At 45.7% G+C, this 24,950-nt stretch overlaps 1 protein-coding gene across 1 annotated transcript in view; it reads right to left on the bottom strand.

Annotated features, from left to right (window-relative positions):
• Positions 1 to 24,950, bottom strand: part of LOC123754476 (ubiquitin thioesterase trabid) — a gene marked incomplete in the record, with an annotated part of 72,226 nt that overhangs the window by 29,004 nt on the left and 18,272 nt on the right. Inside the window, 3 exon segments of the mRNA XM_069326284.1 lie at positions 9,023 to 9,122; positions 21,893 to 22,214; positions 22,216 to 23,397. Coding sequence (XP_069182385.1) covers positions 9,023 to 9,122; positions 21,893 to 22,214; positions 22,216 to 23,142 — 1,349 coding nt within the window.

The raw sequence follows: 24,950 nt of genomic DNA, 5'->3' as shown, positions 1-24,950 counted from the left end.
TATTTTCCAGTTTCCAGAACAACCTCTTATGTGGAACTCTGTCGAAAGCCTTTTTTAGATCCAGATAGATAAAGTCAATCCAACCATCTCTTTCCTGAAATATCTCCGTGGCTCGATCATAGAAACTGAGTAAATTCGATACACAGGATCTTCCAGACCGAAAACCATACTGTCTGTCTGATATTATATAATTTCTCTCCAGGCGTTCTACCCATTTAGTTTTGATTAGTTTTTCCAATACTTTCACTATTACACTTGTCAATGATACAGGTCTATAATTGAGGGGGTCTTCCCTGCTGCCACTTTTGTAGATTGGAACTATGTTAGCCTGTTTCTACACGTCTGTATCGATTCCTGTACACAGGGATGCCTGAAAGATCTGGTGAAGTGGAATGCTGAGCTCGGATGCACATTCTCTCAGAACCCATGGCGAAACTCCATCTGGGCCAACTGCTTTGTTCTTACTGAGCTCCCTTAGCATATTTTCCACTTCGTCTCTAGACACCTCTATGTGCTCTATGTTGTTCTCTGGAATTCTTATTGTGTCTGGTTCCCTGAAGATTTCATTTTGTACAAACACACTTTGGAACTTTTCATTTAGTGTTTCACACATTTCCTCTTCATTTTCCATGAATCTGTTTCCCATTTTCAACCTCTGGATATAATCCTTTACCTGCAATTTGTTGTTTATGAATTTGTAGAATAGGCCCGGTTCTGTTTTACATTTATCCGCTACCCCTTTTTCAAAATTTCTTTCTGCCTCTCTCCTTACTGTCGTATAGTTGTTTCTCGCATCTTTGTATCGCTGGTATGTTTGGAGGTTTGGCCTCTTCCTATACTAATTCCATTTTTGTGTCTTTTGGTCTCTGGCCCTCTCACAATTTGTCGAACCAATCCTGTTTTCTGACCCTGCATCTCTGTTTTGGTATGAATGTTTGTGTGCCTTCCTTGTATATTTTGCAAAATTTGGCATGCATTTCATTTACTTCCCTGCCTAACAACAAGTCTGTCCAATTACACTCATTAAAAAAATTTTGAAGTTCCCCATAGTGACCTCTCCTTAAATCGAGTTTATCAACTTTTTCAATGTCCCCATTTTCTTCTAGATGATATCTTGAAGCATAATCAATGTCTAACAAGACGTGATCACTCTTTCCCAAGGGAGGAAGGTACTGGATGTCAAATATCTCTTCTTCTTTCCTGGTGAATACTAGATCCAGTACTGACGGTACATCTCCTTCCCTCATTCTTGTGGCTTGCTTTATGTGTTGATACAAGAATGTCTCCAGAATGAGGTTCATAAATCTGCATATTCAAAAGTCCTCCGTCCTTGCTTCATAGGCCTCCCAGTCTATTGCTTTAAAGTTGAAGTCCCCCAGTATCAACAGTCGTGATTTATCTTTATCTGCTTGTACAATAATATCTCTCATGACCATTATGAGGCCCTCTCGTTTGTCATCCAGTTCTTCCTTTGTCCATGTGTTGCTTGCTGGTGGGCTGTAGGCATTTACAATTATCAGCTTGTCAATCTGATTCCAGATCTGGAATGCCATTATGTCAATATCTCGAGGGTTTCAAATATTAACTCTCTTACCTTCAGGTGTTTTTTCACAAGTACAGCCACTCCTCCTCCCTTCCTAGTTTTCCTGTCACGTCTCCCAACTGAATACCCTCTTGGGAATATGACTTCATTTAATATATTTCCTTCAAGTTTCGTCTCTGATAATGCAACAATATCTGGGACCCTAAGCTGGATTATATCTTGCAATTCCAAAGTTTTCGACCTCACTCCATCAATGTTGGTATATACAATTTTCAGGAACATGTTCTCTTTTCCTTTGCTCTTTACTCCCCCTTCCACTACTGATCTTGTTGCTTTGTTTTTATGTACCATTTCACAAGCTTTCCAGTCCCTGTCACTTTGTAGAAAAAAGAATTTCTGTCTTCTTAATTTCTATTCCCATTTAAACGTTTTGCCTCAATTAGGTTCATTTTCAGCTTTTCTCTGTCTTCCTTGGAGAGGTCTTGTCTTATTGACCAAAGTTTGCCAACCTCATCACTCCGCAATTTCCTGGCATTTCTAAGCACTTCCATCAGGTTTTTCATGTGTGTGAGTGCGCACGTGCACAAGTCCTCTACACCAGCTGTGTACGCCTGAGGGCTACATAGCCAGCCTAGGCCGCACCATCTCACCCTGGGCTAGTCGCCGAGACACCTCTCCTCACTGAGGCTACACCCTGGGGGCCAAACCCTGGAGGTCACACCCTGGGGCCACACCTGGCCGATGCACGTGGGAGTAAGTTGGGTGATCTGCTGCTGCAGCCTAGGGGTCGGAGTATATGTGGATGAATGTGGAGACTGGTCACGCGAGTACTCAAGATTTATGTAGTTACAGTGTCTCAGGGCTGATGTTAAATCAGGTACCAGCTGTGTTGTCCCAGAGCACCTGCTAAGCGAGGGAAGCGAGCTGTGAAGGCATCTGTATTAACGTCAAAGTAACTTTCTTTCTGTGGGAGGGCACAGACTGTCTGTATTGAGACATGAGTGCATATGTTATACACAGTATCACACAATTTAGATGTATATGTAACACAAATTGTGGGTTGACTGGCTCGAGTATGTAAACCGGTCAGTGTGGAGATTTTCCCATATAAATATTATGTTGATCTGACGATTCAACATATATCATTCAGTCAAGAATTATATCTTGTTGCCATGTAATTATATCATTTCAAAGGAAGGCAGACCAGAGTAATTTAGGGTTGGTCAGAGGACACCCTGAGGTCTGCAACACTGTTTATTTTCTCTAGTGATAATTTTGATTTAGTCATAAGGAGTATTGTGTATGATTTTATTATCAGATATTGTGTGCCATTTCCATGAGTTTTTCATTGCAGGTCCAGTAATTTGTTAGACCAAGGTCACGGGTGGTCGGTTGACACCCTGGTGTCTGAAATTGCGAAATCTGAAACTGAAATCTATTGCATCGTCAGTGAGCACACCTGTGTTCAGGTTAGGTCAGTATTCAGCCGCGCAGCAATTGATCAGAGTCATTGCTGTTTTGTGGTTGTTAAATAGCTGTTGTTAAAGTGCCACTAAATGGACATTAACGTAACGTAAACTCAATGTTGTAGTAGTTTAGTCTCTTTGATAATAAACTTGTCATTGTTATAGAAAACAGTCTTTGATGTCAACCCTTCAATCATTCTTGTCCACCCATGTTCTGCATTATACGAATGTCTAGTAATGCAATCTTTTTAATGACGGCTGTTCTTGCGAAATTTGAAATCTCAATTCATAGCGCCACACTTCAATAGAAATTAACGAAGTGAGAACCCGTCGGTTATCCTTTATTGGTTTTTATCATCTAGAAGGAGCCAGCGGCCCAAGTGGACAGGTTTTCACCCATGTGGTGGAAGCCTGGTGGTTTGCTTCCGCTTTTCCTATGGGTTCAGGCTTAAAGTAAAAATCTGCAAGTAAGCAGTTCTTTCTGTTTGATGTCCATCTCCTAAAAGAGGTAAGCATAGGAGAAAAAATCTCACACCGCCAACACAAAGCGACACAGGCCCGACTAAGCTCAGGAACGTGAATGAGGTAACATGCAGCCAGGACTCTGTTCGACCGCTAAAATCCCTGTGCCTGATTGTCAGCCCAGGACATGTTCCCAAAGACGCCAGCAAGACCAGTGAACGTACGAACGTCATGGGCACAGGATAGACCGCAGACTGCCTAGACTTAATTAATAACCCTGCGGACGACCTGAGACCCCCGTACCTGCAAACAAGGAAGAAGGGAAACCTGATCAACCCAAAGTGTGTCTCCAGACACAGAAGCCGTGGCGAGCAAATAACGGTGGAGGGCTGCAGCTGGACACAACACACGATGAACCCCCAGCCTGACCAACCAAGCATCAACAACCCAAGGACCCCTCTGGAAAGCACCAGTCTCATTCTTCGCCAGAAAAGAAGGAGACGGCTGCAGACGAACAAACCTATCGCCACGACAGAAAGAGCAGAAACCCCTGCACAGGATGAGAGCATGAAGCTCCTCGACCCGACCCCAAGAGGCCAATGTCAACAGGAAAAGAGCCTTCAAAAAACAATCCTGAACCGAAGGGGCCACAACAAACTGAGGAGAAAAGAGATAGGAGAGCACTCTGTCCAAAGACCAGGACAGCTCTGGCGGAGCATGAGCAGGCCGGAGGTGAAACAACGCACAAGACAGCTTGTGAAACAGCGCAGAAGTAACATCTATACCGAAAGCAAGCTGAAGCGGCTCCACCAGCGCCGCACGATAAGAGGCGACAGTAGTTAGCACAAGATGACGGTCCTGGAACAACCACGAGAGAAAGGACAACACCCAAATTGAAAGCGAAGTACAACGGCGAAGAGTCAAAAGGAAACGGAAGGACTGCCAGGAAACTTCATACTGCCGCCGGGACGAAGCCCACAGGTGGGACACCATCAATGAAGCCACCTCATCACCATACAAATGGTGATGAACTCAAGTCAGAAATACCAAATGTGAAGACTCAAGGAGAAGAGCGAACCAGTCTCGTAATGGACCGGGCTGATCTGCTGAAAGAGGCGGAGCCGCAGAAAAACCTCCGGGTTCGGACACCGGGCAAGCAGTGCCTGAAACCACGGCTGTGCCGGCCACCACGGGGCCAACAGAACTACTCGCCTTTGGTAAGTTTCCAAGCAAGCCAGAACCTGGAGCAACAGCTGAACCAGGGGTAAGAGGTACAGGAACACCCACCTTGACCGGTCCTGCCGAAAAGCGTCGATCTCGACAGCCTCGCAGTCGGGGAAGGGCGCCACATATACCGGAAGACGCCTCAACTATGCTGTCACAAAGAAATCCACCTCCGGGCGCCCGAACGTCTGGCAGAGCCAACTGAATGAGTCGGCATCGACTATCTGTCCGTGGACAAGGGAACGAACCAGGACAAGACGTCCCCCAGGACGTTGGACACTTCCCGGACATAAACCGCCAGGAGAGCCAAACTCCGAAAACTCAGCAGACGAGTCACCTGAAGAGCCCAACCCCAAAGAGTCAAGGACTGCATCGAATCCCTCTTGGTTCAGGCAATGAACCACCGGAGAGCGGTTCGAATGGAGCCGAACCCTCCGACCAACCCTCGAGCAACCGCCGGGTGACCTGGAAAAAAGCGAATGCGGGACCACAGCTGAAGGAGAGACTCCAGAGGAAGAGACAAGGAAGCGGCTGCCAATTTGCACACAGAGGTGGAAAAGAAAACCACACTCCTTTTAACAGCTAGCCCTGCTCGGAGGGTAGGAAAACTCAGGCGGAGTTTAACGGGGCCCAATGCCCCCAAGTCAGCTCCTCCCCAACCCGTGAACCTCCACGTCAGGCCCCGGGGCTGAGTCGTCCTCCAGAGGCCCCGGCCGCACAAGAAAAAGCCGGGGCAGCCGGAATAGCTGGAAGAGGATGGGCCCACTAGTCAGACCCCAGAGCTACGGCTGGAGGAGCTGACTCGTATGCCTCTGCAGCCACGCTGGAAGGAGCAATCCCTGAAGCTACCCGAGTCTCAGAAACCTCTAAACTCTGCCTAGACCACGAAACCCTCAAATGCTTAGGAGCCGGAAGAAGGGGAAAGGGGGAGGACCGAATGAACCACAGCAGGGGAAGAACAAGGGGGCACGGACGGAACCAAGGCTGAAGCAACCAGCATCCCCGAGTCCGGGTCCCTATAAACAAAACGGGGCAGCCTCGGGGCATCCAGGGAAGCAACTAACCAATCTAGCCCACTGCAGCAACCTAAACTCATCTTGCAACATGTGAGCTGCCTACAACCAAATAATTTCATCATCAGATTGGGTAAACTGAGTCACATACAAGCAACAAAGCTCGCAGGACTCCGGGTCGAATGTGTCACCGACGCAACAGGCAGCATGACGGAGGCAAAATCAAAGAGGCGCCGCCCTGAGACAAGGGGACAGAGCAACCCTCAAACTCGAAAAAGTGAGACGAGACTCGGGAGTCACATCCATTGGACCCGGGTGGCCCCCGCGGGGTTTCCCAGGGCCCTTAGACTGGGTCTGTTAAGGGTTATCCTAGGCAGGGTACTGCTAACCTGCACCAAAGCTACCAACCAACACTGCTAAAGCTGAACCCTCGGGACATGTCCACTCAGAAGGGCAAAGCAGGGGGTACTACCACACACAAACAACCCTAATATAAAGGGGAAGGAACACCAAGGCAGACATCCTCCCCCTCCCCACCAGGCAAAAACAAAAATAAAAGAAAAACCTTGCAAGAGGACAGCGTATCTAGAGGGAACATAGCCGGCTGCTGTTTTAGGTGAAAATTAGCTACGCAATACCCTGCGCCCCTACCAGTGCAAAAATACCACTTACCCCAAGGCAAACTAGGGAGGAAACCTCCCAAAACACTTGGGGCGGTCAATCGCCAAGCAGCGAAAGACCAACAGAGGTAGACCCAAGGTGACTTGAGGAAGGTAACCCCAAGCCCCTAGGGCGATACTTACAGGACACTTAGGAAAGGGAGCCCTAAGCGCATGCAGCCCGCGTACCTAGGATTAATACTCCCAGCTCGCACACCACCGAAGAGAAGTACTGAACCCAGGCACAGCACAATAAGAATCAGGAGCTGGAGCCACAACGACCAAGCCTTATCCCATCAACCAAGGAACTGAGGTGTGGATCGCCGGCACGGGGGTCTGGGGCTCCCTCTTCCCCCTCCCGGAGAGGGGGGAGCTGCGCAGACATGCGGCGCGGCTCGTGTGACGTCATGTTCGTTTGCTCGTTTTCAATTGGGGAAGTTCTGCCCACTTGATTTGTTATTTTCATTTGTTTCACCAGAATAGGGGTTTGTTATGAGGCGCATAGCTTTCTGGTGCCTGTCTTGGTCGATGGCAGATAAAGAATGCTCCAAAATCACATGTGCATTTCTATGGGCCATTGCTTCTCGTGCCTCTCTGAGGGGGGCCAGGTTCTGGCTCGTGGTCCCCGGTAGGCCTAAAACTCCTCCAACATCGACTGATGCCAAAAGTTAGGACTATCCCTATCAGCCTGGATAGCTCCGGGGAGTCGTAGGGGCTCCCCCCAGAAAAGACATAAGAACTAAGGAAACTGCAGATCTATTGGCCCATATATGGGAGTTCCTTTTTATATCTACCTAAACTCATTCACATACAGTATATGAATGAGTATACAGAAGTACCTCAGTTTAAGAGTGTAATCCATTCCTGGAGACGGCTCATAATCCGAAAACTCGTAAACCAAGGCTAATTTTCCCATAAGAAATAATGGGAAATGAATTAATCCATTCCTGACTACCCAAAAACCTCACTTCAAACTAAATTTTATACCTAATTCATCTAAATCTACACTACAAAAGTATATTCCAAGTTATTACTTACCCTTGCTGATGACTGCTGTTGGCATTTGGAAGATGGTGATGAGGAGGGAGGAGGAGAGGTGTTACTGTTTGGAAGGGGAGTCCCCTTTCATTATCACATCAGGCAGTGAGGACTTCACTGGTGTGCACACTCTGGCACGTTTTGCCTGCATACCACTAGGACTTGCTTGTGGCTCACTGTTTGCTTGTCTTACTAAGAATCTGTCTAAAGACACTTTTTTCCCTACATTTTAACACCTGTCTGTAGCAAGACATCACATTGTCATTTAAAAGGTCAATACAATGCCCTGCTACAGCTAAACCGCATATGACCGCATATTCAACGCCCTGCTAAACTCTGGGTGAGTTTTTTCAACAAAATTTTGCAGTTCTTCCCATACTTCACACATTTTCTTAATGAAGAAGGGACATCCTCTACTGCCTCTATTCAACTATTTTCTTAGGTTGAACCTTACCACTGGCTTTCTTGGGACCCATGGCGAGATATATGATAACTTTTATGCTCAAATGGCCAAAAATCCAACAAAAACTGTAAGTCCATGAGAAGAATTCAGGCGGGATAGTCACTGGGTGCAAGGCATTGGTAAACTGAGGCGCGATCGCCGTGCCAACACACGCTAGTCGGCCTGTATGCGTATCAACACCCTCGTATTCCCATGTAAATTTTCCAAGCAAATCCTGCTCGTAATCCAAAAAACTCGTAAACAGGGACGCTCGTATTCAAGGTACCACTGTATCTGAATGAATGAGTATACATGAATGAATAAGTATATATAAATTGGAATATATGAATGAGTTTGGGTGGATATAAATAGGAGCTGCCTCATATGGGCAGCTCCTATACATTCTGAAGATCCTTTATTATTATGTTCAAATGATAGTTGTTGACCTGGTACACTTCATTACAATCATACAGAGTTGTAAAAACATATGAATATACAGTACAGTAATCAGTATACATAACATGTATTTATAATGGAATTTTATACCATGACAATTAATACATTGTCATACTAACATTTGTCATGACAAACAATTTGTATAGCAAGAGTAAGACGCTTAATTGTACAGCTGGTATAATTTGTATAGCAAGCAATCATGAAACAAAAACAGGATTTTTCATGGGCCACGGTAAACTCTACTAAATCCCTTTAGAGCTATAATATCTATATTAGCATCATTGGTAAAAAAAACAGACAATATGTAGCCTGACAGCTGAGTGGACAGCGCTTCGGATTCGTAGGCATGAGGTTCCGGGTTCGATCCACGGTGGAGGCAGAAACAAATGGGCAGTTTCTTTCAACCTGATGCTCCTGTTCACCTAGTAGTAAGTAGGTACCTGGGAGTTAGACAGCTGCTATGGGCTGCTTCCTGGGGATGTGTAACAAAAAGGAGGCCTGGTCGAGGACCGGGTCGTGGGGACACTAAGCCCCGAAATCATCTCAAGATAACCTCAAAATAACCTTTATTAGTTTAAATGAACATATGAAACTACATTACCACATGAATTAACATATGATAACCGCACTTTGAGGGTTAAAGAAATTAGCTTCAAGGATTACACAGATTAGTCAACAAATTATATAATACTCAAACCATAACTATGATTTCAATTTACCTGATGGCTAAATGCACAAGCGTATGTCCTTCATCAAAAGCAGAAGAGCGTGACAAAAGCTTTACGTCTGCAGTAGTGAGCTGCCTCATCGGATCTCCACCTATCAAAATGGTGAGAAATTTGTCATATTATTTCCTAAAACTTAGACCGAGTGTACTATATATGAAAAACGTTTTATTGAGCACGGACGGCACTTGGTTGCTTCCTTACGTAAGGTCTGCCTGGCCCCATTGACATTCTGCATCAGCATAATAGAAACCTTTTCAAACATCCCAGATAGATCATACTTGTGCAAGGAAGACTCCAGAGAACTCTCAATTCAGCCTGACAACAACTCAAGAAGGCTTATTTTATATAAGCACAAAGCCTTTGTAAGTGCTACTTGGTATCACAGGGATCACCTAGCAGTGCTATCACTAATTGGCCCTCCTGGCTGCTAACCCCTAACCATCACCGAGTAGCAGTACATACACACACCTCTGAGATGACTCGATAGAGGGATGGGGAAGAGGCCTGCCCCCAGAAACCCGACCCCCCCCTGCTTATGGGGAAAAGGTCAGCCCAACACCAAAAAAACAGCATTGAAAGTAATGAAATGCCATTTCCTAAATCTGCCCACTTAACATTCTACCCGATCTGCCGATCTGAACCATCCACCTATAAAGCACAGGGAAAACCGGGACAAAAGACAGGTTAATGACAACAACAGTGTCCTCCTCAGAAAGCACTGTAGCCTTTCATAAACAATTATTGTACACCTCCTTAATGCCAATTTCCAAGTACTGTAATTAATTTTCTAAATACCTGTAACAGGAAAATTTTGTTATTGGACAAGCTTTCAATAATCTGGATTATACCTGAATTCAGATTCACAGTGGCAAACACTGAAAACCTGGATCAGCGCTACAGAAATTTTCAGCTGATCTAATTTTTTCACCATTTTTACTATTTTTGTACTTTTAGTATGGAATACAGTAGTCAATATTATTTAAAAATATTATCAACATTTTATTAATAATTAATATAATTATTATATTATTATTAAGATTGCACTATGCTATAAATTGTACAAAACAAATCGTGAATGAGATTTTTTCTGAAAGTGGCCAAGTACAGTACAGTACAGTACTAACAGTGGACATGTCCAAATCAGATGTCTAGAGGTGTACCAATACCAATACTTTCACAACAACCCGTTTTCGCAAATTTAATAAGTCAATATTGACTTATTAAATATGTGCATAGGTGACATACTTAAAGGAATAGATACCCTTAAAAAGATTCATAGAAAACACCGACCTTACCTAACCTACTTAGTATGTTAAGATAAGCATCTTATTGCTTCGTAATTACAATTATTACCTAACCTATAATAGGTATAGGTTAAGTAATAATTGTAATTACGAAGCAATAAGATGCTTATCTTAAGATACTAACAAGGTTAGGTAAGGTCGGTGTTTTCTATGAATATTTTTAAGGGTATCTATTATGTTAAGTATATCACCTATGCACGTAGTTAATAAGTCAATATTGACTTTACGAATTTGCGAGAACGGGTTGTTCACAAAGTATTCATCAAGAGGTACCCAGTAGTGCAGTTGGGTTCATTCTCAACTCGTAGTCAAGAATTCTGGGTTTGAATCCTGGACAAGGCAGAAATGGTTGGGCGCATTTCCTATCACCTCGTGTTCCTGTTCCCTAGCAGCAAGTAGGTACTCAGGAGTTAGCTTTTTGTGGGGATGCATCCTGGGTGGTGTCAGTAATTCAATCTTTGGAGAGGACCTTGATAAAAAACAACAACGTTGAAACACCATTTTTTGAGTGAGCCCAAGAGGCTACCTGAAGCTATCCTAACTGATATAGTGCATTATTAGTTTGGGGTCATCAGTCACAGGAGTCCTTTTGCCTACTGGGGACCACAAGCCAGAACCTGGCCCCCCTCCCCCGAGGCACAGGAAGCAATGGCCCATGAGCACTTTACATTCAACTGGGCAAGGCATCCAGAAAGATAAGCAAAAAAAAAAACACACCCGGTAAAAATGCGACCTACATCCGAAAAGAGCAAAATAACTTCCCCAGAAAGAAAAGAAACAAGCAACACTTCATCCAACTTGCATTCCCGCTCGTTAGTACTACCTTAACAAACGCGAGCTAAACACCGAGAAAAAGCCATGAACCAAAGAGACGCTCCCCCTCCCCAGTTGAGACAATGAACCACAGGGAGTAGCCCAAATGGAGCCTGATCACAGAGCCCCGAGGAAGCAGAATCCATCGCAGCGCCTGCCACACCACCGTGAATTCCTGCACCATGCTCTGAGCCCAACGTAATGAGTGCCCCCAGCGCCCCTAGTCGGACTGATGAGCACTGGTCACAAAGCCCCAACTGAGGGATGAGACGACTTTGAACACATTGAGTGAGGAAGGCGCCATGACACCGAACCCCGAAAAAAACAAAAAGGAAGCTGGTGATACAGCAACCAACGCAAGGACAACGGGAAACAAACCCAGCGATCGCAAAAGCCGCATAAGAGGTCATCCCAAAGATACTTGAACAGCCTCCGAAGCAAAACCCTGCCCAGCAGATAAATCAACAGAGCAAAGTTCAGGCTCCCGCACAGCTGCTCGAGCAATCGCCGAGTGACCTGGGTCCCCCCCTCAAAAACAGCTGAAGGTGGGAATGCAATTGGAGCAGAGCTGCAGGAGAGAGGGAGAGAAATGGATGCAGTACGAGAATCCCATACTAGGTCCAGCCAAGTTCAAACCTGGAATGGAACCAACTGAGACTTCTGTCAATTAATTAGGAACCCGAACCAGGCAAGCTGGGAAAGAACCACATCCCTGGCTAGCAGACAAGCAGACCGTCTGGGAACCCACACCAACCAGTCTTAGAGATAGGGCAAAACCCGAATACCTAGCCGACAAGGATGAGCCACCACAACCTAAGTGCGTGAAAACACAAGGTGCCAGATTCAAGTCGAATGGAAGACAATGAAAGCGTTAAGCCTGTCTCCTCACCATGAAACCCAACCAATCACCAAATCCCAGATGGATCAGGACGTGCCCATAAGTGTACTTAAGGTCCAGGGAAATCATCCGGTTCGAGAATGAGCCGGACCTGGGACAACGTGGTCATCTGAAAAGAGGAGCAAGGAATCAACAGGTTCAGACAAGAGATGTCCAGAATGTACTGGAGATCTGCACAGTCCCATTTCGGAACTGGAAACAAGCAAGAAATCCACTTTTGAGACGAGGTTGTTTTGACCATCCCTAAGCGAAGCCACTCTGAGATGACTCATTAGAGGGACGGGAAGAGGCCTGCCCCCAGAGACCCCCCCCCCCCCGCTTATGGGGAAAAGGTCAGCCCAACACCAAAAAACCAGCATTGAAAGTAATGAAATGCCATTTTCTGGGTGAGACCCGGAGGCTCCCCGGAGTTATACCTGGCTGATGTGTATATATATTAGACTGTGGCAACAGTCAATTGAAGGAGTTCTAGGCCTACCGGGGACCAGAGCCAGAACCTGGCACCCTCAAGAGTGGTACGAGGAGAAATGGCCTAAAGACACCCCCTGTGTAATTGGAAGCAGTCTTTTTCTGCCATCTACCAGGTCAGGCACCCAGAAAGGTAGGAATTCCAAAACAAACTACTGCTGATCAAATGAATTGCAAACTGAAAGCCGGACAAAAACTCAGTCTCGACAAAAGTTTTGTTGCCGGAAAGCAACAAAAGTTTGTTGCCGGAAAGCAACAAAACTCCCCAATCAAAACCAAGGAAACAAGTATGATGTCACCACTGTTACGAACCCGATTCCATCGTCAGAGCTTGGAGCAGCGACGTCAATGCCATCTGTGAGTCCGTTCCCGAAACCCCCACAAATTGGACAACGCCATCTAGTGGTAACAGGATTATACCAGCAAGAGGCGCTAGATTCCTGTCCTAGTCAGCTCGAGAGGTAGCTGTTGCTGACCTCTGGTGAGGTGGCGCCTAGAAAAGCAGCGCCATCTATTATAGGAGGAGTTGTATGTCTATGTCAGAATATGTAAGTGATGTTTCCTAGTGTCCCATGTACTGACCAGTGTACTGATGACGTGTCTGTATCCACAGAGTCGACGTAGGGCTGCTGTGGGTACGAGGACAGTCAGTCTACCCAGGGCAGCCAATAGCTCTCTACTCCATTCTGCTTTATGGAAGCAGTGAGCCGCCGCCGGAGAAGAACTGTGTAGTGTTCTACTGTCTGCCTGTGAAGTGGCAGTGACAGAATTCGGCGTACCCGGGACTGGCTAATGGAAGAGACGACTGACAGTAAGGTGCTAAGGAGGAGCGTAACCAGCGAGTTGCAAAAAGCTCCTGCCAAGGGTTCGCTACCCTTGTATTTGTACATGAAGAGGCCCAGCAGTGCAAGGCTGATGTTTTCTGCCAGCACCAGGCTGGAGAGTGATTGTGGGCGTGCACGAAAAGCACCTGGTGAGACTGTGTTTTGGCTGGCCTTTGGCTAGGGTAGACTCATTTGTGTTTCCCAGTACTGGTTTGAGGACGGTACTGTGTGTGTTGAGGAAATACGGTAGCCGACAAGACTGCATCGATTGAGCATCGAGGAGCGTTTAGTGTCCTAGGAGAGACTTCTGTACATATTAAGTGTAGTAATACTTCCTTTAGGATTATATATGAGGTGATGGGAAAGTGATTATATATGAAAATATTGATAATTGATGAAGAGTCGTATTCAATGCACCTCCCCCATTGTGTTTTACTTGCATTACCGAGCTCACTCCTTCAAAGCCACTACTAACTTGGGGCCGGATACCAGAACTTTAGTTCCAGCAGCAAAGAACCCAGTTGCGACCCATTGTGGCCGTAAAAACCACAACACCGCACATCCGTACTGCACAACTCCCCCTCTCCAGGAGGAGGACGGGGGTCCCAGACCTCCACGCCGGCAACTCTCCTCAGTTCAGAGGCCGAGTAACAAAAACGAAAAAAAAACAAAAAAATGCCAACCGGAGGGAGGGAGGCATGCCAAGGAGCCTCCAGGGCTCACCCAGAAAATGGCGTTTCATTACATTCAACGCTGGTATTCTGTGGAGAGCCCCTTCGGCTCCCTGGAGCTACCTAACCAAAGATAAAAAAAAAAGAGGGACTTACCCGGGAGGCGGTCATCACTCGCTCCTCAACTCGAAGTCAAGTCAACTGGCTGCAACCTGCGACCCAAGGCTACACATACCCGAGAAGGGCCATCAACATTAACGAGATACTGTGCGGCCAGGACCCTGTTTGACCTCCAAAAGCCCCATGCCCGAATGTCAGCCCAGAACATATTCCCAAAAACAGCAGCCAAAGCCGCAAACTTACGAACGTCATGGACACTGGGATAGACCGCATGTTGGCTGGACCAAATAATCCTGCGGACGACCTGGGAGACCTGCGCCATGGAACAGGGAAGAAGGGAAACCGGGTCTACCCAAAGCGCGTCCCCTGCCACAGAGGCTGTGGCGTGCAGATAATGGCGAAGAGCCGCAACCGGTCAAAACATGATGCATCCCCGGCCAAACCAACCAAGCATCAACGACGCAAGGACCCCTTCGGAAAGCAGCAGACTTATTCTTCGCCAGAAAAGGAGGAGAAGGGTGCAAACGAACGAAACGACCACCAGGACCGAAAGAGCAGAAACCCCAGCGCCGGAGGAGAGCATGAAGCTCCCCGACCCGACCCCCAGAGGCCAATGCCAACAAGAAAAGAGCCTTAGAAAAACAGTCCTGAACCAAGGGGGCCACCACAAACCGAGGAGAAGATAGAAAAGAGAGCACCCGGTCCAATGACTAGGACAGCTTAGGCAGCGCATGAGCAGGCCTGATGTGAAACAACACCACAAGAAAGCTTGCGGAACGGAGCAGAAGTGACATCCACCCCGAATGCAAGCTGCAGCGGCTCCGCCAGTGCCGCATGATACGAGGCGACAATATTTGGCATAAGATGACGGTCCTGAAACAATCAAGAGAGAAAGGACAAAACAACCCAATCAGAAATCGAAGACAACCTACGAAGAGACAAAAAATGCCAAAAGGACCGCCAGGAAATTTCATACTGCCGTCTAGACGAAACTCGCAGATGGGACACCATGAACAAAGCCCCCTGATCACAATACAAGTGGTGATACACCTGCGTCAAAAAGACCAGACGCGAAGAGTGGAGGAGAAGATTGAACCAGCCACATACCAGATCGGACCAATCTGCTGAAAGAGGCGGAGCCGCGGGAAGACCCTCGGGTTCGGACATCGAGCAAGAAGCGCCTGAAACCAGGGCTGGGACGGCCACCAAGGAACCAACAGGACTACTCTCCCCTGTTAAGTCTCCAACCAAGCCAGGATCCAGAGCAACAACCGGACCAGTGGGAAGAGGTATAGGTAACTCCACCTCGACCAGTCCAGCCGAAAGGCATCAACCCCGACGGCCTCGCAGTCTGGAAAGGGCGCCACATAAACTGGAAGACACCTTGACCACGCCCATGCGAAGAGGTCCACTTCTGGGCGCCCGTACATCCGGCAGAGCCAACTGAACGAGTCGGCGTTGACCGTCCATTCCGTGGAAAGGAGGAATGAACCAATAAAGACCATCTACCAGGACGTTTGACACCCACTGAACATGAACCGTCAGGAGAGCTAAACCCCGAGAACTCAGCAGACGAGTCACCCGAAGCAACCAGCCCCAAAGAAACAAGGATTGCATCGAACCCCCACGGTTATCTTGAGGTTATCTTGAGATGATTTCGGGGCTTAGTGTCCCCACGGCCCGGTCCTTGACCAGGCCTCCACCCCCAGGAAGCAGCCCGTGACAGCTGACTAACTCCCAGGTACCTATTTACAGCTAGGTAACAGGAGCATCAGGGTGAAAGAAACTCTGCCCATTGTTTCTCGCCGGCGCCCGGGATCACACCCGTGACAACAGGATCAGGCATCCAGTGTTCTGTCCGCTCAGCCACCAGCTGGTTCAGACAACGAACCACCAAGGAGCAGTCCGAATGGAGCCGGATAGTTGCTCCTCGAGCGACACAAATTCTCTGAAGCGAATGCCACACCGCCGCAAACTCCCAAGCCGTGCTGTGAGCTCAACGGAAGGACGGACTCCACTGATCCTGGCCGGCCTGGTGAGCACTTGTCACAAAACCCTAGCCGAGAGATGAGGTACCCGTGAACACATCGAGCGAGGGTTCGGGGAGGTGCCACAGCACAGAACCCCATGAAACCTGCAGAGGAAGCTGGCGACGCAGCAACCGATGCAAGGCTCCCGGGATACGAACCCATCAATCGCGAGAGCAACGGAAGGGTAGACCCCTAAGAAATCAGAACATCCGCCGAAGTCAGATCCGACCCGATGGGTAGACCAGCACGGCGGAGTTCAGGCTCCCGCACAGCTGCTCGAACAACCGACGTGTGGCCCGGGTGCCCTCCAAAAACAGCCGGAGGCGGGACCGCAGCCGCAACAGCGTCGCAGGAGGGAGAAACAAGGAAGCGGTCGGAGAGTCCCACACAAGACCCAGCCAGATCCAAACTTGAGAGGGAACCAAATGGGACTTCCTCCAGTTCACCAAGAACCTGAACCCGGCGAGCTGGGAAGAACCAAATCCCTGGTGAGCAGACACATGGACTGGCTGGGAGCCCACACCAGTCAGTCGTCGAGGTAAGCCAGAATCCGAACCCCTAACAGACGTAAATGGCTCACCACGACCCGGGTAAGGAGTGTGAACACTCGAGGTGCCAGATTCAAGCCAAATGGAAAGCAATGAAAGTGGTAAGCTTGTCGCCCCACGACAAAACCGAGCCAGACCTTGAACCCCGGATGAATCGGGACGTGCCAATACGTGTCCCGGAGGTCCAGAGACACCATCCAGGCACCCGGCACCAAAAGCAGCCAGACCTGAGACAGAATGGTCATCCGAAAGGAGGGGCAAAAGACCCAGGGATTCAGACGAGACAAGTCCAGTATGAATCGCAGATCCGCACAGTCCTGTTTCGGAACTGAAAACAGGCAGGAAACCCACCTGCGGGACATTGTCGTTCGACCACACCCAAGCGAACCCACTCCTGGATGACCTGACAAGAGCACAGGAGAAGAGGCCTGCCCTGCCAGCCCTAATCCCCCCAAAGGAGGAGGAGCAACCCAACGCCACCACAGGCCGAATGAAACTACCCGAAATACCCACGAATCGTGGGACCTGGTGAGAGCAAACAGCACAAGCCTCCCCACTATCTTGGGGCGACCTGCGAAAGGGCCAACGGCCCCTACGAGAGCCCAACCAACGCTCTGAGCGATCATTGCACCGCCCAGACGTCAACAGCTCCAGAGGTGCCGGCCCCGAATCTGGCACTACTGGTTTACGACGACCAAAGGAACCTGACACCTGGCATGACTCTTCTGGGCAGGACCACCATGCCCGGAAGAGGGCATGGTGGTCACCCCCCCCCCCCCCAAGAACCAACAAGTCCAACCTAGGCCAGCAACTAGACGAAGCCGCTTGCAGAAAATGCACCACCACACTCTGCAAACAGCAACGGACGAAAAGGGGATGAAAATCTAAGAGCCAGAGCCCAAGCCGAATCCAAAGAGTAGACGAGCACCGCCTGTCGGCACGCAAGACGAGAAGCAAAGAACAGGGACACCATCTCCCTCAGAATTGGCGCAAACAACTTCAACAAGGCAGCCGACGCCCGAGCTGCCGAAGCAAACACACCGGACATCGGCCCAGATCTCCATTCCTGCACATCCTCACCGAGCCAGTCCGAAGACAGCTCCAGCAGAGAAAAGAAATGCAAGACTGAAGCCAAATGCCCATGGGCACGCAATTCCTCGGCCACCAGGGACGCCGAAAGGGAGGGAACCTGCACATGAAGTTGAATGTGACCGACACCACGAGGAAGTACGGGGGCGAACCAGCAAATTAAACTAGGTGCTCAAATTCGCCCCTAGGTAAACCTAAACTACTATAGTCACTTCCCGCCATTCAAGCGCACGGGTCCAACAGAACAAGTGCCATGCCCCCAACGAAAAAAACAGGCAGTCTGCCAACCAGGAAGACTCCGGCACCTCGTAACGGATCCTGAAAGAAAACGAGGAGCCAAACTCAAAAGAAGGAGGATCCATTACCGAGGCACAGTCCGGATCTCGCAAGAGGTAAGCCGCAAGGGCTTCCCATGCCACCTTTGATGTGATGCAGAAAGCCGAAAACCTCTGGAAGGAGAGAACCGAGGAACCCAAGGGAACTCGGAACCGAACCCGGGGAGGAGTCGCACCCATATAAAACTCGTACAGGGAGGGGGGGATAGGAAAACCCCTCCCCCTGTAACAACAAGCCCTGCGCCGAGGGTACCAACCACCCAACGCTTCTCTCCCGTGTCCGAACCCGGACGTTTTTCTGCAGCTCCGCCTCTTTCAGCAAATCAGTCTGACGGTATACCTTGCTAATTCAACCTCCTCTTCTTTTCATATCTGGAGTTTTTGACACGGACTTATTATCATTTGTATAGCGAGCAGGTGACTGAGTTATTGGTGTCCCACCTGTGTCTGTCTTGCAAGATGCAGTATGAAGTTGCCTGGTGCTTGTTTCACCTCTTTCTGTTTCTATGTTGTTGTTCTTCTTGGGCTTGGTCAGGTCCTGTCCTTTTTGTCATACAGTGGTACCTCAGCTTACAAATTTAATCCGTTCCCAGAGACGGTTCGTAACTCGAAAATTCACACAAAAGTAAATTTTCCCAATAAGAAATAACGTAAATTGAATTAATCCATTCCACAATCCCAAAAATATTAACTTCAAAGTAAATTTTAAACCTAATTTCCCCAAATCTTTAGTACTAAAATATGTACAAGTTATTGCTTACCTTTATTGATGACTCTTGTTGGCATATGGAAGACGTCGAGGAGGAGGTGTCAGTGTTTGGAAGGGGAGTCCCCTTCCATTATAACATCAGGCAGTGATGACTTCTCTGAGGTACTCTCTCTCTCCTACATTTTGCAGGCATACCACTAGGACCTGGTTGTGGCTCACTGCTTGCTTGTCTTACTAAGAATCTGTCTAAAGACACTTCTTTTTCCCTACATTTTAACACTTGTCTGTAGTGAGACATCACATTGTCATTTAAAATGTCAATACAATAGTTTGCTACAGCTTTATCTGGGCGAGTTTTTTCAATAAAAATTTGCAGTTCTTCCCATACTTCACACATTTTCTTAATGAGGAAGGGACATCCTCTACTGCCTCTACTCAAAACTATTTTCATAGGTTGAACCTTACCACTGACTTTCTTGGGACCCATGGTGAGATATATAATAATTACTTTTATGTTCAAATACACAAAAATCCGAAAAACACTGAAATTCTTCACAAACAATTCAGGTGTGATTATCACTAGGAGGGAGGCACTGGTAAACTGAAGTGCGGTCACTGTGCCACCCCGCGCTAAGTCGGCCATACATGTATCAACAAACTACGTTACCCGAGGCAAAGTTCGTAACCCAACTCGAATTTTACGAAGAAATTGGGCTCGTAACCCAAAAAGTTCATAAAGAGAGGCATTCGTAAGCCACGGTGTCACTATATTTCTTTCTCTATTAGCATTTCATGCCTAATAAACCACATCAATTAATCAGCTTTGGCATCGATGCACTGTCGACTCCATTTAACAAGTTTTCTCTTACATTTTTTGTTTACCTCCGGCCTGCTCATGTTTCTACTTAACTGTCCTTGACTCTTGACAGGGTGTTGCGATTTTCCTCCTCACCTCAGTTTCCAGTTCCTACTTCGGCTTCTGATGTCTTCCTTAAGGTGGTATTTTTGTTGGCTCTGTGGGATGCCAAGTAGCCTAGTGCTTGAAAAGGATTTTGAGTTTACATTAATGAACCTTCTAGAGATCATTCTAGGCTAGATTAAGTATTCTTCAGTGTCTCCCTTACCCCCATTATGACCCAACAGGGACATGTGATAAGAATAACATCAAGGGTGAATGTTAACCATGTCCTAACCCTGCATGATCCTGTATATGTGGGAACAACAGGATCTTGCCTAAAGAAGCAACCAAGTGGCATAGCTCAGAACATACATACATATGCTTAACCCTTAGACTGCGCATATTACCGCGCATATTGGGGGACCCTGGAAGCGAAAAATATTTGAATTATGTAAAAATAACTTATAAATGTTAAATAAATCTCCAAATTATTGGCTTCAGTGTTGTGAAGCTTTCATTAAAATATTTTCAGAAATTGATTTTAGATGATTTTTTTTTTAAATAAGAACGTTTTGTTGATAAGGAGAACAGCTCCTAATAACTGGAACTGAAGGATTATGCAGTAATAAAGAGATGCAAGCACCTGTCCAACGCTTAGAGAATAGTAGTTAGAAGTGTCCACAAAGTGGATATGCAGCTGGTACCTTTATAGCATTGCTGAGTAATACATAATAACACAAATAATAGTGAATAACTATGTTAATATGTTGACCAGACCACACACTAGAAGGTGAAGGGACGACGACGTTTCGGTCCATCCTCGGACCGAAACGACGTTTCGGTCAACATACTTCAGCCACATTATTGTGACTCATCGTCTGCCTATGTTAATATGCTCTATTTTGTTATGTATCATATAACTACATAGTCCAATGATAATATATGTTACTTTCATCAATGTCCCAAGATATTTTTTTAGGGTCTTTTTTTTTTAAGAATTTAGTTTTTTTCTCTTTTGTTTATTAACTGATTTTGTTGTAACCTTTACATCCTGGAGAATGGATATGTTTCCCTAACTATGTGAGGATAGAATGAAATTGGTCAACAAATCAATCAGTCACAACTCGCAAAACTTGAAACTTAATTTTTTTTGGACGATTTTTTCTCTGATTTCAAACTATTTTTTGTCTCTTTAGGTTGTTTTGATGATTAGGGACCATAATAGGGTTTTTTCACTTATATAAAGTATACCCTAAATATATCCCCAAAATCATTATAATTATTATAATTATCCCTATACTGTATTTTGTGTTTTTTGGGGGGTTATTTTTTCTTGACTTCAACACATATTGACCTACGACTTTCACATATTAGAGTACAAATGCCAAACAATGTTTATTAAACATTCAATTAAATTAACGAATTAAAACTACCTTTATTCATTGTTGATAACTTCAACTTCAATTATCTCAGAAACTAAGAGTTTCAACTTCGAGTGGCTTCTAAAATTCCAGTTTTTGACCGATTCACACTATTTTGACATATTGTGTACTCAGCTGTCTGTTCTGCAATCCCTTCAGAATGGATTTTTCATTAACTTTATACATTTGGAGTTATAATTTTTTTTTATCTAAATTTTCTGCATATTTCAAATGCCCTATTGACTTTTTTTTTTACAGTAAACTGTACTGAAAACCTATATTCTAATTTGATGAAAATGAAGATCATATGCTACTCTGAGAGAATAATAACATTAAATGAACAAGTGGTGATAGTTCATTTTTTTTTTATTCTGAATTGAAAATCTGAAGTTTTCAATATTCAATTTTAAAATTTATTTTTATTCTCCTGTTTTTGAAGTTATGCTTTGATCATTTAGACAAAGTTGGAGCATTTGCCTAGTTGATTATGCAAAAAAAAAAAAAAAAATGATAAGTGTTTGTGCATGTTTTAAAAACTTATGTTAAATTATTTCATGTCAAATCATATATGTATGTATTGCGAGGTTTAAGGGTTAATAATTAGAGAAATACAGTATTGTACAGTACTAATATGATGCCATATGTAAAAGATGGACACAAGTACAAAATTTTGCAATAGTGTATATATATATACTGTATACTGAATAAGGAAGTAAAAACACACAAGACAAACCGGCTGACAAGTAAGCTTCTACTGGTTCATAGTTGCCTTCCACGACTCCATTACATGCATTTAACCAAGCCCAATCTGCTTCCCGTAGACGTCGTCTTAGCTGTCGTAACAGTCGTTCAGTTTCGTAATTGTTGAGTGCCATTGCTCCTTCCCCTACACGGTGGCTAACAGCACCTGAAGCATTATTGCCACCCACACTGGAGGAGATACTCGAGAGATTCTCCTTAGATTCGTTTAAATTTCTCTGGGATATCAGCTGCGGTTCTTGAGGGGGCTCACTATTACGCGATTTATTAATCTCGTTAATATTTTCCATGTTTTTTTGCGTTATTTTCAGATTGATGGGAATTACTAGGTTCACGAATAATTTCAACATTGTTTGGAATTTCACTCGTTTCATTTGGATTTTTAAGCTTATTTGCACTAATGTTGTTATATTTACTGTCACCTGGTGGAGGGGGAGTAGCAAGTCGGGCTGGTTGAGATTGGGCTGCAGGGGAACTGAGACCTTTAGGGGTAGTACACATAACACATCTAGTTGATCGGGGCCAATTTTCATATGTACATGCACGACACTTCCACTTGTAACTGGGAACAGCTGGTTCTGTTTCGTGGCGGGTTTGTGGCTGAGTCACACCTGCCCCCTGAGGGCTACATCGACCAGCTCCACCCGGTGGAGTTCCTCCTCCAGGGCTTTGATGTCCTGCCCCTGCTCCCTGCACACCACTACTAATCTGTGCTGTCACAACTTGATTAGGACTTTGCACACCATTATGGTTAGCAGTTGAGATTGAGGCTGTGGTAGGGGCTGCGGTTACAGTTTTAGCTGCAGATGTAACTAAGGCAGCAGTAGTTGTGGTAGCTGTAGTGGCAAATGTAATAAGAACAGGAATGGAGGTAGGAGTTGTGGTGGGAGCTGAATTTACTGGTGAAGGAGATGCAGGTTTAGCCAACGAAAGGCCGGTCATTTGGTCAGCTAACGAAAGGCGTGGTGTGCGGCACTGTGTACATCTCACTGCTTTTGGATAATTGTGGTAGGTACATAAGTGACAAAGCCATTTGTCTCCCTCTTGTGGTGGTGGGCCATCCGGTTGTCTTGGCGATGGAGGTGCAAGCTGGTAGATATCTGCACCAGCTTCCACAATGAGATGAGGTGAGCGAGGAACTGTACACATGGTGCAACGCACAGCACTGGCAAAGTTGAGGTAAGTACATCTTCCACATGGCCATTTATTGCCTCCTTCACTCATGATGTCCCACAGCCTCCACCACCACAACCCAAGTTGAGCTCTTAATTTCTCTAACAATTGTTATGCCATGTGTGATATTTATAAGAGAGGCTATACTTGGTGTGGGGAAGCTGGGTATATAGACTGGGTGTCAGGCAGCCCCAACCTGGGGAGAGTGACAATCACCACACAACCATCCCGACTCTCACTCTTGGATCATGCCCACCCCATCATCTTACCACCATCATATTCTCCTTTAGGTTCTAGCTGTCAGATCTGAAAAAAAATACAAGTATGTTAAAACTTATGATTATGCATTTAAATCAGTTTAACTACAGAACATGCAATATTTTAAGACGAAATATATTCCATCTAAAAGAAACAGAAACTCATAAAAAAAACATGAATGACTATTTGTATTGCAACATCTGCATGCCAGACATACTGAATATGCTTTCATTCTGCTACACCAGCCAAATGACAGTAAGTTAAATAAACTAGAAAAAGTGCAGAGCTCAAACCCATGTCTAAGCAACACAGTAGTACAACATATTCTAGCCTAAACTACTTGATACATTACTGTAATTACAAATGGTAGAAATAATTTTGCCATCCTTTTTCTGTACACATATAAAGGCATTTTTCATACAATAGATGCATTAAGTTGTTACATATTGAACGGAGGACTTTTGGACCTGTAGATTCGTAAACCTCATCCTGGAGACGAACAACACGTTAAACAAGCTACGAGGATGAGGGAGGGGAAATAGTTCTTCCATGCTCAATTTGATATTCACCAGGAAAGAGGAAGAGATATTTGACATTCAGTACCTTCCACATTAGGCAAAAATAATCATGTCCTTTTTGGAATAAAATATGCAATGCACTATAATTGAAAAGAGAGTGAAGAAAATGAAGCAGATGAAAAACCTGATTTCAGGAAAGAATACTATGGGAAACTTAGAAAGTTCTTTAACCCTTAATCCCCAAGTTGCTAAGGGCTATTTGGCCTTTGTCACCCACAGGCGCATAAAAAAAAAAATAAAAAAAAAAATCTTTTAACCATTTAACTGTACCAACCGAGTATTCTCTGTCAGCGGGAAACTGCGCCAACCGAGAAAACTCTTTTTGATTTTTCCGTACCCATTCTAAATGTGTACGAGGTGGGTTGTGTACGAAATGGACTCTTAGGACCTCCAGTGAGAGGCACCCATCTTGGAAAAAAATCCTAGAATGCCCTAGGGCTGCTGGATGGGTTAGTACCGAGTGAGCAACCATGGGTGACGCACGCGCCTCTGGCTCCCAAACACCTCTCCGACGCGGTGTTGAAAGATAATGCTCTGTCGGTGAAATTCAAACCTTATTGTTTGAAAAACATAAGGATCATAATATTGGTGAAGCTAGGCACAATATGGACCTAACACAAAGGTCTGATGCAAATGATACAGTCCCTATGAGGACGATACAGCGAGCGTATCCAGTTGTAGCTCTGAGCGTCACTCTTGCAATCCTATGCTATCTCCAATTTATTTAGATGATACATAGATGAATCGTTTTCTGCGTTCAGTGATGATGCATCTGATACAAGTAGAATAGATGAACAGTGTTAGCGGCTTCCATTGTGGTGTTTTCCATAGATATTTTCAAGAATACCTGAATCTCTTCTTGACTGACAGACACTCTTTGAGGCTAGCTGAAGCTCTTTCTAACTGACGGACACTCTTTGAGGCAAGCTGAATCTCTTCCTGTGTGGGACCATACAAAGCGATCTTTTCAAGACTACCTTAGAAATTGATCTTTTCATATAATCTTTTCAATACTACCTTATG

This window comes from Procambarus clarkii, chromosome 18, assembly GCF_040958095.1.
Source record: "Procambarus clarkii isolate CNS0578487 chromosome 18, FALCON_Pclarkii_2.0, whole genome shotgun sequence".
Lineage (NCBI taxonomy): Eukaryota > Metazoa > Arthropoda > Malacostraca > Decapoda > Cambaridae > Procambarus > Procambarus clarkii.
The sequence above is the reverse complement of the archived record's forward strand: the minus strand, read 5'-3'. Positions and strand labels throughout refer to the sequence as shown.